The following is a 15589-nucleotide window of genomic DNA, read 5'->3' as shown; positions in this document are numbered from 1 at the left end:
AGTTCTTTTGTACAATCAAAGCTATATATCTTGTTTAAAAGAAATCATCGTGCTTTATCTTTCAAAATGGTATTTGTTTATACATTGTTGGAAATAGCTTGTCTTCTCCAAAATGCTATTGTCTAAGCAAGGAATGAACATATGAATTTCATTTTTGAATATGTTACAAAGCACTATAGAGACTTCACATGAAAACAGAAATAAAATGAGAAATGTGTATCATCTGAAACTGAGAAAAATAGTTATATATATTATTGGTCTACTCTAGTCATGTTTATGCCAAGTGTTCTGAGCCAGTATTAATATTCATACTGTAATGGACCAGACCAAACCCCCTCAAAATATATTAAGAAGATGATTCCAGATACAATTCAGTTGGTTAAACTACTCAACTTTAAGCAAAACACATTTTGTTTTAATGGTAGTGTCAAAATATGGACAAAATAAAAAGAAAAGAAAAGAATTGGCTTAACTATAACTATTGAAATGCTTAACAAAATAATATATATATTAACTACTACTAATGAACTGTTCCAATGTAGTAACATCCCATAAACGCACCCTTGGCAAAGGCACATTCAATAAAACAGATTGTCTCCTGTGAACCCCAGCTTTTAGCTGTAACAGAGAGAGGAATAAAAGCTTTGATATCTAGCTTCAAGACCCCAGCAACTGCAGGAAGCTAAAACTAAAAATCCTGGTTCTTATGGGAGCTTGACCCCAACCATTCAGGCTGTTTCTATTGTTCCACCTTAAAAATAAAAGCCCCAAGGCCTCACAAGCTGTATTGGCTTTGAGCAGATTGCTTGTTGCCTCTGTCTCAACTTTTCTTTTTTTTAAAAAAAATGCAGGACAGAATACACCTCTTAAAGCCAGAGCACCATCACAATACTATAACTGATGAAAATAAATAAAAACTGCATAATATTTTAAAATCAGAGCCATCTTATTTTGATGTCAGTTATACTAAGTTCATGCATTGTTGTTCTTATAATCTGAGCGTGCAGTTCTTTCCATGATTATTTGGTTGGAAGACAGATTTACTCTAGCTTGTGGAGATTTCCATTAACACTGCAATTTAGGTATGTAAGCTGTACAGTTTCAGGAAGAATGTTCTCTTCACTGAGCAAAAAAAAGTGAACATAACCAACCAGACAGTCTTGATGCTGAATTTTAAACTTCAGAGCCTGTGCTTTATTAAATCGCCAACCAAAAATCTACATTTGGAGGCTTCATAAAAAAATAGTTGTGTGAATTCGTTAGGTTTAAAGTACATCCAACACTCTTCTTTAAGCAAACAGAATTTTGTGATCTCCAACCTAGAATTACAACTTGTGCACCATACTCAAAGATACGGAAATAAGAATTCGGAGCAGGAGTGAATAATTCAGACACTCGACAGTTCTACCATTTAATAAGATCTTAGCTGATCTGATTGTGGCCGGAACTCTCTTTCCTGTCTACCTGTTAGTTCTTTGATTCCCTGGTTAGTCAAGAATCTATCTAATTCTGCCTTTAAAATATTCAATGACGATCTCTATCATTCCTTTAGGACGAGAATTCAAAAGGCTATCAGCCATTTGAGAAGAAGAAATTTTCCTTTCCTCTATCTTAAATGGAAAACCCTTTATTTTAAACTGTGACCTTTTTTGAAAGTAGTTGTCCAGCATTCACCCTGCCTGGCCTCCTCCAGATCTTCCATGTTTTGGTAAGATCACCTCTTATTTTGCTAAAATCCAAAGCATACAGGCCCATCCTGTGAAGTCTTTCCTCCTAGAATAACCCTTTATCTCAGGAATCAGTCAAGCCAATTTTATCTGAACTGCTACTAAGGCAGTTTGCTTAAATAAAGACACCAAGTCTATATGCGGTACTCTGTATGTGCTCTCACCAATGCCCTGCACCACTGTGGCTAAATGTCCCTACTTCACTATTCCATTCCCCTTATAATAAACAACTTTCCCATTGAAATCCTAATCATTTACTGTATCTGTATACCTTTTTTAACCTTCATTTACCAGGCTACCCAGGTCCCTCTGCACAGTCGAGTTCTGCAATACGCATTTCATTTTTTAAAAAGTATGTTGTTTTTCTGCTATTCATTACAAAGTGAACAAATACGTATTTTGCCACATTTTATGTCATCTTCTACCACATTTTCCACACTCATTTAATCTGTCTGTACCCCTTTGCATACTACTTATCTCTCCTTCACATCGTATTTTCCTACATATCCTTATGCTATTCAGCAACTGTAAATTTGGTACCTTCATCCAAGTCATGGATGGAGATTGTAAATAGTTGAGGCTCCATCACTGATCACTGTGACACTTCATTCGTTAAGTCTTGCCAGTATGAAAATAACCTATTAATGCCGACTCTTTGCATCCTGTTAATTAACCCTTCTTCTATCTACACAAGTATGTTACTCCCCAGATCAGCAGCTCTTAATTTGTGTATAACCTTTGATATTTAACCTTGTCAAATGTCTTTCAAATTCCCCTTTATCTATCTTGCTTGTTACTTCTTTAATATATTAGTCTAACAAAAAAATGTTGACGCTGTCTGACTGCATTGAGATTTTCTAAGTTTCTTGCTATAAACTCCTCAAAATAGTCTCCATCATCTTCCCTGTGACAATTGTTAGGCTAACTGGCCTGCAGTGTCCTATATTTTGTCTCCCTCTATTCTTGGTAAAAGTCATATTCAGTAAAAGTCATATTCACTCTTTCTAATCAAATGGAACCTTTCCAATGTCTTGGCAATTTTGACAATTAAAAAACCAATGCATTTACTATCTCAAAACCTACTTCTTATAGAATACCCAAGAATGAAATCTGTCAGAACCTGGGGACTTTTCAGTCTTTGGTTCTAATACTTTTAGCAAACAAATAAGTTAGTTCTAATAAATACCTTTTACCTGGTGATTGTAATTGTTTTATGTTCTTCCCTCCCTTCCTTTGATTTTTTGATCTCCAATTATATCAGGGATTTATTTTTCTGTTCCACAATAAAGACAGACACAAAATATGTTGCATTTCTTTGCCATTCCCTTATTTTTATTGATAATTCTACAGTTTCTATGTGCGTATCTGGAGGACCAAGACTCAATTTAATTGCTGTTTTCCTTTTTAAATACCTGAGGAAACTGCTACTATCTGTTTCTAGCTAGCTTTCTCATATTCTAATTTTTCCCTACTTTTTTTTTGTGATTATTTTTCTTCTGTCCAATTTTCTAACTTAATACTTGCCTTTCTGGAATTGTACATTATCTCTTTTATTGTGATACTATGTTTGACTTCCTCACTTAGCCACAGACGTTGCATCCTTCCCTGAAGTTTTTTCCCCCCCGCTTAGGAATTAATCTTTGCATGTTATGAAATGCCTCTGTAAATATCTGTGACTATATCTCTACTGACCTATCCCTTAATCTAATTTTTCTCCTTACTTTAGACAGCGCTGTCTTTGAATCCTCGTAATTGTCCATAATTAAATTTAAAATACCAATCATAGATGCATTCCTCCTCCTTTCAAACTAAATGTGGAATTGAATCATCTAGTAATAAAAGGGCTACTAGAAAATAGTCATCATAATATCATTTGAACACTGTTAAGTTTGAAAGCAAGATACTTCACAAACAGAATTTAAAAAACCAATACTACATAGCCATGAGAAAGGAACTGAAGAGGGTTAATGAAATCTATAACTATAAATGAACACAGGAAAACATTTAAAGAAATAATTCGCAATGTTGATCGAAAGGATCATTGAAACCAAAAACTCAACAGGGCTTATAAATTTGCTAGTGAAAGCACGAACAAGTTTGAGGATTGGGAATGATTTGTAAACCTGAAAATTGAATAGGGAAGAAGTAGAACATGAGTGTAAATTAGCTAAAAATTTTAAAATAAAAAGATTGTAAGAGCTTCTACTAAAGTAAATCTGGTCTGTAGAAGCAGAGTTATTAGAATTATCTGCAGAAATGAGAAAATGGGTGAAGTTCAGGATGAATCTTCTGTATCTGACCTAACAGTAAAGAAGATGCAAGTTTGCATATCAGAAATTGATCATAATGAAAGAACTAAAATGAGCGCAGTAATTAAATCAACAAAGATGGAGTATTTGAGAAACTTAAGGATCTAAAATCTGATGTATCTCTGGGACCTGATGGCCTGCATCTTAGGGTTTTAAAAGAGATAGCTGCAGTAATGGTGGTTGCAGTAGCAATTAATATTTCTTAGATGTGGGAATGGTCCCATAAAATTGGAAGTTGGAAATGTTACATCACTTTTAAGAAAGGAGGAAACAAGGAAACAGGAAGCTACATGTCATTTAGGCCAACAAATCATTAACAATATACTCAGAAAAACATGGCATGATTAGAACAAATGAACATGGCTTTACAAATGGGAAATTATGTTTGACAAATTTATTGGAATATTTTGAGGGTATAACTAGTAGAGTAGGTAAAAGGAACCAATGGATATAGTATACCTGGATTTCCAAAATGCAGTCAATAAGATATGACACAAAAGGTTAATAAGCAAAATAAGAGCTTGTGGAGTTTGGGGTAATTAATATATTATCGTGGATAGATTATTGTTTAATAGGAAGCAGAGAATTGGCATGCACAAGCCAGTTTCAAGTTGAGAAGCAATGAGTAGTAGAGAGTCAAAAATGTCAGCATTGGGGGCTCCATAATTGACAATCTTTATTAATAACTTGGTTGAAGAGAGAAATCTAACTTTGATGTAAAGCTGGATGGTCAGGTAAGCTGTGGGGAGGGCATAGACACTGCAAAGAAATATTAAGATTAAGCAAGAATAGAAAAGCAGAATACTTGTTTTTTGAAAGATGTGGAACTTGTAAACTTCAAATAGATTTGGGTGTGCTCAGAGAATGAGTGCAGCAAGTTAGCTTGTGGTAATAGGAAACATTTAGGAATGCATATGATGTGTTGGCCTTTATTGCAAGGGGATTGTAGTACAGGAAAGAAATCTTAGTTGAACTGTGCAGGATATTTGGTGAGACCACATCTGGAGTACTGTGCCTGGTTATGCTCCCCACATTTAAGACTTGCTTTGGAGGTGGTACAGTGAAGGCTCACTAAATTAGTCCCTGTGATAACGAGCTTGTCCAACAATTAGAGGCTGAGCAAATTGGATCTAAATTCTCTGAAGTTTAAAAGAATGAGAGGTGATCGATTTGAACCATTCAAGATTCTGAAGGGACTTGATAGGGTAGCCTTTTTCCTGTGGTTGAGGAATCTAAAACACAAGGCATAGACTTGAAATAAGAGAATGATCATTTAGGAATGAGATAAAGAAAAGCTTATTACTCAAAGGTTTGCAATTGTCTTTGCAATTCTTTACTCCAAAGGGTTATGGATGCTCCAGTGTTATATACATTTTGGGCTTTTGTTCTCTCCAGGAATTGAGAGACATGAGGAGTGGGCAGGAAAGTGAAATTGAAGCCCCAAAGTTCAATTATACCGTCAGCTCCTGCTCTTATTTTGTGTGTTTTGTTTTATTAAGGCTCTTGTTTATATGAGAAAGTCTATGTAATTTGTAGGTTTTTTTGGCATAAGTGCATTAATATTTGCTATATTGCTGTTTTCATTTTTGCAGGTTTTCAGAACCAAAGCAGTGGAACTGGGGGAGAAGCTTCTGCCAGCCTTTAACACACCGACTGGAATCCCTTGGGCCTTGTTGAACATGAAAAGGTAATCAGTAAAATATTCTTTTCTCTCTTTTCAAAGTTACTGCGTAAAGCTACTGAGCTTACTAATGTGAAGTATTGAAGTGGACTACAAATTAACTTTGGCAAATGCCATCTTCTGTAGTTTCACTTCCAGGATTGTTATTAAGTTGTTCCCTTATTTTATAAAACACACAGCTGTAACCTGCTATTCATCTGCCATCGTTTCATCTTTGTTTCCAAGGTACAGTCTTGCATCATGCCACGAGTGCCAGTTGATACATCTGGTATTTCACACAAGTGATGTGTCTTGTGAGAGGTAGGGCTGGATTCTCACTATGGAGGTGGGTTGCTGGAGTCAGGGAAGTTCCTTCCTGAGTAAGTCCTCCTTATTTAAAAGGCTGTGATATGGCCTGATTTCTCTCAGTGGAGGCTATATTGCATTAGGCTTATTGACCCTGGAAGTAGATTGTAGGCAGTGGCTGGGGCATGTAGGTGCCACGTTGGATTACTTACAAAGCTCAGTTGTCTGGAACTTTGTATCAGTGCTGTTAAAAGCAGTTATTGCCTCTAGCTCACATCCCGTCAGCCCGTATTCACTCTCCGTACCATCTTCTAGCTGACACGGTGGCTCAGTGGTTAGCATTGCTGCCTCACAGCACCAGGGACCCGGGTTCGATTCCAGCCTCAGTGACTGTCTGTGTGGAGTCCAGAAATGTGCAGGTTAGCTGCATTGGCTATGCTAAATCTCCACATTGTGTTCAGGGATGTGTAGACTGGGTGGATTAGCCATGGGAAATGCACGATTACAGGGATAGGCTAGGGGTGGGGGTGGATCTGGGTGGGAAGCTATTTGCAGGGCCGGTGTGGACTTATGGAGCCAAGTGGCCTGCTTCTATATGGTAGGATTCTGTGATTCTATGTCCTTTCATAAACCCTCCATAACCCTTCTATGCCCATTCACCCAGTCAGAACTAATGAGTCATGGAATAATGTTGCAATATTAAGGGAAACCCAAAAATGCTGATTCAATAAGTTAAAAATATACTGCTGTTCCTAAAGTGCTATAAGTGTCAATCACGATGGGCCATTATGTTATCAGTAGCAGAAGCTTTAACTACTTTATACTTCTTTATACTTGTCAATCTTAGCCAAGTAAATATTTAGACATTGTAAAAAGAGATCACAAAATAAACCCTGATTATAATCACACCAAAAGCTAAACTTGGCTCGTCCTTGCTAAACTAATGTCCTTGTAAGTGTTTATATTCATAATGAGCAGAAATAGAGAACCCTGATATCTGCTCCCCTGTTTCTTTTGAAAGCTAAATGTAATGCTTCTTTTACTGATGCCTTGTCCTCTGCGAACACATTGTGTAGGCATTGTGCCTTTTCCAATTAAACAAAACATGGGGGACAACTGTTCCCTGGTGCATATCCCATGGCAACAATGAGAGTCAACTCGCCTTTTCTAAACTTAATTGAAGGTTCCCTTTGAATTCTCCATGGTGTTGCCTTGACCAATCAGTCAACTTCCAAATAATTAGCAGCCTTTTTCGTTTATACATTGTTGTCTACTTAATAATTGAGTCTAGCACTTTCTTGATGACTGATGTCAGGTTAAATATGTTGTAGTTCCCTGTTTTCTCTTTTACTCCTTTCTTGAATAACAGTGTTACAGTTTTGAATTTCTAATCTGTTGGGACTCTTCCAGCATCTATGGAGTTTTAGAAAATCATAGCTTTAACATCAGCTTTACTGCAGCTTTCTCTTTTAGAACCTGAGGATGTAGGCCATCAGATTTTAGTCCCTTAAGTTTTTGCAATAATTTTTCTCTCCTAATGTAATTTTTAAAAATCTCCTCAGCCTTTAACATGAAGGTTTTAAAATTTAACTTGCATCTTCTACTGTGAAGACAGGCAAAAAAAAATTGTTCTTTGGCTCAGCCATAACCTCATACCCAGTAATAATTCTCCTGTCTGTTATCTCAGTGACCAATGTTTATTTCTAACCACTGTTTATTTTTAACCACTGTTTTCATTGCTATATACTGAGCAAAAGTGCTTGCAATCTGCTTTTATATTTCTGGTTGGCTTGCTCTCCTATTTTATCTTTTACTTTATTATTAGCAACTTATTGGTGACTTTTTGTCAGTTTCTAAAATTCTGTCAGTCATCAAAATTGCTACTGCTCATTGCAATTTTACAAGCCCCTTGGTTTAACCTAATACTATTCTTGACGTCCTGAGCAAGCTTCAGAATAATCTTCCTTGCAGAGTTTTTTTTTTCAGTTGAGTTTATTTTTGTTGAAAGATTTGAATCATTTCTTTAAATGTTTCCCCTTATTTGTTTATGGATGTAATGTTTAGTCTTCTTACCCTATCAGCCTCAGCCAGTTCTCCTGTCATAGTTTTTGTTAAATTTATTAATTTGAGACTTGTTCGTGACTGGTGACCACATAGAACTTGTAGGATAGGCAATGATTGTGAGTGATAATAGATTTGTTAAGAAACGCAAGTTAAACAATGCCATACTAAAAGTAGGCAGCAGTATACCCCCCACTCTGTTTTTTGCAGCTATAGTATGTCAGCTCAGTTGGTTAGGAGGCCAGCTGGGGATGTACAGTGATGCCAACAGCATGGGTTCAATTCCCACACTGGCAGGGGTTACCATTAAGGAGTCTCCTTCTAAACTTCTCCCTGACCTGAGGCATGGTGAACCTCAGGTTAAGCCATCACCAGTCATCTCTGTAATGAGGACACAGCCCGGTGGTCTGCTAGGACTGTGATGACTTTACCTTTGTCCTTGCCTCCGGGATAGCTGTGACACCATCTCTTAGATTTCTGTTGATTGATGACATTTGATTCTTCTTCTGTCACTGTGCTTTATCTCCAAGTGCCTGATGTTTTATCCTTTCTTTTCTCTCTCATAGTCTATTCTGTTACGGTACAACTCAATCTCTTTCATGATTGGTTTAGTCTAATGCCATAATCTTGTTGTATTTCAGTTCACAGACCCTTGCAGGTTTCTCTGTTCTTCTTAATATTCCTCCAAAGGTCACATTTGTACAGCATTTCAAAACATTCTCTAGTAGAACAAATACTAAATATTTTGCAAGATATATAACTACATTTGCTTTTCCAAGGCATTAATATGTAAAGCTAGATCATTGATTCACCTGTCAACATAATGACTGGCTCCTTAAACTTCAACATGTTGTAAACCACAATGTTGCATAATAGCTCTGCATAAAGTGTCAGAGCATGTTTAAGCTTGTCAAATGATTCACAACTTTTGTCCTCATCACAGCTTGCTTAACCACATTGTTTAACAACCACAGTTGGTTTAACCACTTTATTGAACCTAACTAAATCTTTATAATTTCCAATATATGGATAAAATAACTATCAGACTTTGCAATTTGGCCTTGGCATAAGCACGCAGCTAACATCATAAAAAGATGCCTAGACCCTGCTCTATCTAATTGGTTTTGTTTAAATTTAAGGTTCTTGTTTGCGAATTGACTTTTCTGCTTTCTAGTCTCATTACACAACGTACTGCTCGAGGATTTGTCACAAAAGTGTTCTGTGAATTCCTCTTCTAAACCACCCTGGTTAATTTCAATTACGCTGATCTACCCTGTACGAAGATTACAATCCCCACAATTATTTGATTACATTTCTTGCACTCTGCACTAATTTTTTTAAATGCTTTGTCCACCTGCTTTTCAGTTATTTGAGGATTTTGAGGTCAATTAATAGCCATTTAAGGGCTTCTTTCTGCCACCATGGTGTCTAACTAGCAATTGCACCTGATCAGACTCCAGTTAAACCTGGAGGCCTGCAAGCAGGCTTAGGGTGTAGGAGACCCTTTATCTGATTGGAAGCCCCCACTAATGGAAATGCACACCCCTGCTTGAGGTGGGACCACTGCTGACATGGAGGCATAAGTCCTCTGTATAATGGCAAAATTTGAGCAGAGCTTCCCAACATGGCAGAAGCGTGCACACTATGTGGAAGGGTCCCTGTCTGCACCAAAAGAAACTCTAACCAATTCGCCCAATTGGCCTCACATTTTTTCCAAATTATCAGAACATTGTGTTTTGGTATCTTCTCCAAACTTTGGTTCCTCTTCAAGCTTTCAGGATTTTTAAAAGTAATTACTCCTTTCTGATTCATTAACTTTTCTTAAGTTCTAGTAGCGTGCTAAATTTTGGGCTTTGGGACTTCACCTTTCGTTCCGTAATGACGAATGTTGTGACAAAGTTTCATTGAAATACCTGCCTGCATAATTACCTGTTCGTGCACATAAATCTCCATTGTTGTCAATGTGATCTAATATGAACTTCTAATATGATTTCTAATAGGATTCTTCATTAACTATTTTTGGATATAGATTCTTGTGTCACCAATGAGAAATGGAGAGACTGGTCAGCTTTGGAACTATTTCTTTATGAAAGATAGTGTTCAAATTTGCTTGACAGACCTTATTGACTATGCTTTAAATAAGTACCAATACGCAATCTGCTTTGAATGGTTAAATATTTCACTTTTGAATGTAGAGTTATTGCTTGATTTTCAGTGATTGACAATTTTAGTCAATAAGATCAAATCAAAAACCACCAACAAAGACTTGGGTGATTCAAAGTTTAAATATACTGAAAACTAATGAGCAAAACATGTAAAAGTCTGAATTAGGCTCTGGAGTAGGCCATTCAGCCCTTTTAGCCGACTCTACCATTCCATAAGATTATGGCTGATATAATTGTAACTCAAATCTGCATTCCTTCATACCCCTGATAAACTTATACACTCTCACTTCACAAGAATCTGTCTACCTCTGCCTTAAAAATGTTCAAGGTCTCTGTTTCCACCCCTATTTAGAAAAATGTTGCAAAGACTCTCAATGTTCTGAGAGAAAACAATTTCCCCATATATTTTAAATCAACAACCTCTGATTTTTAAATAGTGATCCCTCATTCTAGATTCTCCCACAACAAAAAATATCCTGTCCACAGCTACCCTGTCAAGACCCCTCAGGATCCTAGGTGTTTCAATTAAACTCCAGTGGATACAAGTCCAGTTTGTCTAATCTGTCCTCATAAGACAATCTGCTCATTCTAAATTTTAGCTTAGTAAATCTTTTCTCAAATGCCTCAAATGCACTTACATCTTTATTTAAATAAGTTGACGAATAATGTGCACTCTACTCCATATGCAGTCTCATTAGTGCCTACATAACTGAAACATAACCTTCCTATTTCTGTTTACAGTTCCACTCATGATGAATGAGAACATTCTATCAGCTTTCCAAATTACTTGCTGTACCTGCATACTAACTTTTTGCAGTTCATGCATGAGGACGCCCAAACCACTGTGTCTCAGAACTCTGCAGTCTCTCAACGTCTAAATAATGTGCTTCTTTTATATTCTTCCTGAGAAAATGGCCAACTTCACATTTTCCTACATTATACTCCATTTCCACATCTTTGCTCACTCACTTATTGCTACTGTCTGTAGCCTCTTAATGTCCTCTTGACAAATTACTTTCTTACCTATCTTTGTGATATAAGCAAATATGGTAACTATATCTTTTGTCCCCTAAGTCATGATATAAAGTATAAAGAATTCATGTCCCAGCACCAATCCCTGTGGCACACCACTCATTACATCTTGCTGACTTGACAAAGACCCATTTATGCCTACTTTCTGCTTCCTGTTGTCATCCAATCTTCTCTCCATGCCAGCATACTACTGCCTGCACCATGAGCATTCATTTTCTTATCAAATCCATTCTTATGAATGGTACCTTATCAAATGCATTCCGTAAAACTTAAGTACATTACATCCATCAGTTCCCCTTTATCCACAATATTTATTGCCTTTTCACAGAATTCCAATAAACTGGTGAAACATGATTTCCCTTTCACAACACGACTCTGCCTGATTACTGTAAACTTATCCAAGTGCTGTGCTATAGCTTCTTTACAATGGCTTCTAATATCTTTCCCTATGATAAATATTAAACTAACTAGCCTCTAGCTTTCTGTGTCTCCCCTCCCCACCCCTCATTTGAACAAAAAAGTCACTTTCACTATCGTCCACTCTAGTGGGACCACTCCTGAGATTAAGGAATTTCAGAAAATTAAAACCAATGTAATTGTGTGCACATCACAGTAAATTGCTCATCTTTTCAAGTCACGTTGAGTGAGTTTTTGATTTTCATTATTAGTACTGATTTGCAATTAAGATTTGCTAACGGAAATCCCCACATGGCAAACTTGCAAAAGCAATATCGTCCATTAATCAAGTAAAATAAGTAATTCACAGAAAACAGGAACAATTAGTTATTGCATATAACTAATTTGGCCATTGTGTCAGGAAGAAGCTGTTGTTCAAGGCCAAATACATGACTCGAAACAAACCTAGGTACCTAAATCAGTTTAAAAAATAAGAATATTAAGAATAAAAATAAGTACAGTACAGTCAGCTGGTCTTGATATATTAAAACAAAAGCCTGTACTGCAAATGCTGGAAGTTGGATTAATACATTTAGCAAATCAAACAACTTCCATAGAGAGCAAAATACACAAAGCCCTTTCAGTCAGGGATATTTCGAGATTGAACAAGTGCAGAGCCAGGGGTAAAAAAGAAGACCAAGCCAAAACTGGTTAATTATTTTGCTAAACCCTTCGATATAATCCATATAAGTGTGCGTCTGCCTCATGTTTCTAGTCACTTGCCATTTCAATTCTTTGATTCATTCCCTCTCTGTCCTATGCTGTTGTGATGAAGCCTAATTTAAGATTGAGGAGCTGCACTTGCCTCTTGATTAGGTGTTCTGCAGTCTTTTGGGATCCGCATTGTGTTCAACAATTACAAATCATAACCTGTATTTCTATTTTCTTAAGCAGCTACTGAAACTGGTTCTGATGTCAGTTACACCTCTTCTGGACTTTTTCTACTTCATTCATCCTATAGCCCCTGCTATTTGCCATGGAGATTTCCTTTTTGATCTTTCCTTTCTACGTCCCCCTAACTGCCCACCACTGAGATTTTTCACTGGATCGATACTTGACCACAGATGTTAGCCTGAGTTGGTGTTTGTTTCTAGCACTTCTAATTTTTATTTGAGAGATGTATGTCACCAACCTGACAGACATCCTTATCCTATGTGCTCTCTCTACTCCTACATCATTATCTTTTCCATCACTTACAAATATAACTTATTCTTAAATGCTATCATGATCTCTGCTTTGTTTGCTGAGATTTTGTAGCACATTACACAGTCTGTCAAACCTGTGAAGTTTAGGGAAACAAACTGATCTTTGAATCTTGTTGTGCTGAAATTCTATTACTGTATTTTGGGTTCCTCATAAAGGCGAACATATTGCAAATTTCATCTCTCCAACCATACGTGCTTGTAATCTTGTTGTGCCGCCGCACAAATGCAGCTATTCGTTGGAGTTTTATCAGACGTCACGAACAGCACTTTCCCATCTTAATTTGTGTTCAGCTATGTTGTAGTCATGTTGAAAATAATCTGTGTATTCTTTTGTGACGTGTGTTTCCTTCATTTTTTTTAAGATTGAAATTCCACAAAAAGACACACACATTGTTTGTGAAAATCCAGTAGAAGCATGACAAATGAATGGTGCAAGATATTCATCACACTTGCCCAATTACTTTGTCTGTCCATTTCATACCAGCACATACGACAGGGAATCTGAGGTCTTTGTCAATGGGCAAATAACTTTGTACCTCTGTAACAAACCAGAATTAAGAATCATAATAAGCAACAAAGAATCAGAAACAGAATGTACATGAGAATGTTAAATTCAATGTCAAATCAGATGCAGCAAAGAAAATGAAGACAGTGAAAGCAAAATAGCATCATGAAAGATAATATATTTAAAATTTTATTTAATTTGTCTTATCTTCTTCAATATCCAACATGATCTGAAGTAATAGTACTCCATATCTTAAAAGTTAATTTAAGTGTGAGGGAGCTTGTTTGGTAGCAATTAAGACTTCTCATGCCATTAAAAAATGTTTTCACACTGGAATCGATGTCCGAACTCTTCCTAGTGTGTTTAGTATGTATATATATCCCTTAAGTGCCACACATTTCATGCCATTCCACACTGAATTTCTTCTTTCTCTATATTATTCACTTGTGGGACATGGTCATCGCTGGCTGGTCAGCATTTATTGCTTATCCTTACTTGCTCTTTAGTATGTGATGGTGGTCTGCTTCCTTGAGCCACTGCAGTCCATGTGCTGTAGGTAGACTCACAATGCCATTAGGGAGGGAATTCCAAGATGTTGACCACAATTGCTATCTCCAATCTACATGCAATATAGTTCTGCACTTTAATGCTGCACTTTGGAGTGCACTGGCATAGTTGAATGCGATGCTGGTACAAGAACATTTGTACTTAGGAACAGACAGGGTTCCCTTTTATAGTAGTTGCTGAGCTGTTGTCATACTTTGGTTGCCCTGTATTTTTTTTTTGCCTCTGTACTCACTTTATCTAACAATGTTTTGGGCTGATACCAATATTGCACAGCTTCTAGAAAAGGACAACTGTAACAAATAATTCATATGTTCATGCATTTTCAAAATGAAACACAAGTTGGCATAAAGCTTCAATGTTAGTAGTTTGCTTACACTCTTAAGACATTTGCTTAATGATAAATTTAAAGTGTTTTTGTAATTACGTGATATCATACATCCAAGGACAAAATGTATGTACTGTGGCCAGATATTTCTGAAAAGTAATGCTGTTAGATCTTGAAAATTTTATTCTCCTTAACTGTACTTCAGAATTTAGTCTGAGACTAGAAACAAAGTGAAATCTCAGGTGTTAAGTTGGGAAGTGGGCATGACTCATTAGTCTGGTAGGAAGATGATCACTGTCTACTGATAGAACATTATCCTCTTTACATTGGTATTGGCTGGATCTGAAAAGAGGGAAGCAATGAAATTAGTGTTTCTTTTATGTTGTGGCTATAAATTGTTTGGATTGTCTCAAAAATAATTCTTCAAGCCAATTGCGCAAAAATGCTTAAAGACCAACTTATGTGTAATTGGCCAAAAGGATGGCTGTTAGGAATTATGGCAATAACAGAACCGGAGACTATTTGCCAGAGCTAGTTTCTCAATGGGGCTTCTTTAATTCCATCTCGGGTGGCGGCATTGGAACACGAGCCAGGACCTGTTGGTTAATGTCCGGTGTCTGAGGAGGTGCAGAACAGGCGCAGCATGACCATCTCCAGCTCGGCAGAAAAGGAGCACATTGCCAGGACCCTGGGGACAGCGGCAACTGAAGGAGCAGAGAGGAGTGAAGTCTACAGTGAACTTTTGAAGCTGTTTCAGTTTTAGTAATATCAATTTAATATGAATTTATTCAGTATTTTGTCATTATACAATTTATTCGGTAATTTATTCTATTATCTAAGATGGCGCTGGAGCCTGGTGACATCATCCACTTTTCACTGTACCTCGGTACAAAGTGACAATATTAAATAAATCTAATTCCAGATCCTTGCAATTCCTCTGTATCTTGTTACATTCTTTTTCAAAGCCCCATCTAATTCACTTTTTATTGATTTATTCACTGCCTTTGTAGTGATACATTTCATGCCCCAGTTTCTTTGGAAAACGTCTTCTTACTTTCTCCTCATTCTTTTTTGTGGCTAATGTGGTTAATTCTTAACTACCTTCTGAAATGGCCCAGCAAGCCACTCAGTTCAGGGCCACTTAGGATTGGACAACAAATTCTGGCCTTGCTGGCTGTGCCATATTTCATGAAAGCGTTAGAAAAGAAAATTCTTAGTCCCTGCTTCCTCAAAACAATGGAGACCACTATTTACCCCCTCGAAACATCATA

The 15589-nt window shown here is 36.9% G+C and overlaps 1 protein-coding gene across 1 annotated transcript in view; it reads left to right on the top strand.

Annotated features, from left to right (window-relative positions):
• Nucleotides 1-15589, top strand: part of man1a1 (mannosidase, alpha, class 1A, member 1) — a 417658-nt gene that overhangs the window by 303543 nt on the left and 98526 nt on the right. Inside the window, exon 5 of the mRNA XM_020528590.2 lies at nucleotides 5629-5723. Within this exon, the coding sequence (XP_020384179.1) occupies nucleotides 5629-5723 (95 nt within the window). The remainder of the gene's footprint in view (nucleotides 1-5628; nucleotides 5724-15589) is intronic.

This window comes from Rhincodon typus, chromosome 5 (genome assembly GCF_021869965.1).
Source record: "Rhincodon typus isolate 14 chromosome 5, sRhiTyp1.1, whole genome shotgun sequence".
NCBI classification, from domain to species: domain Eukaryota; kingdom Metazoa; phylum Chordata; class Chondrichthyes; order Orectolobiformes; family Rhincodontidae; genus Rhincodon; species Rhincodon typus.
Note: the sequence above shows the minus strand (reverse complement) of the source record. Positions and strands in the feature narration are given on the sequence as shown.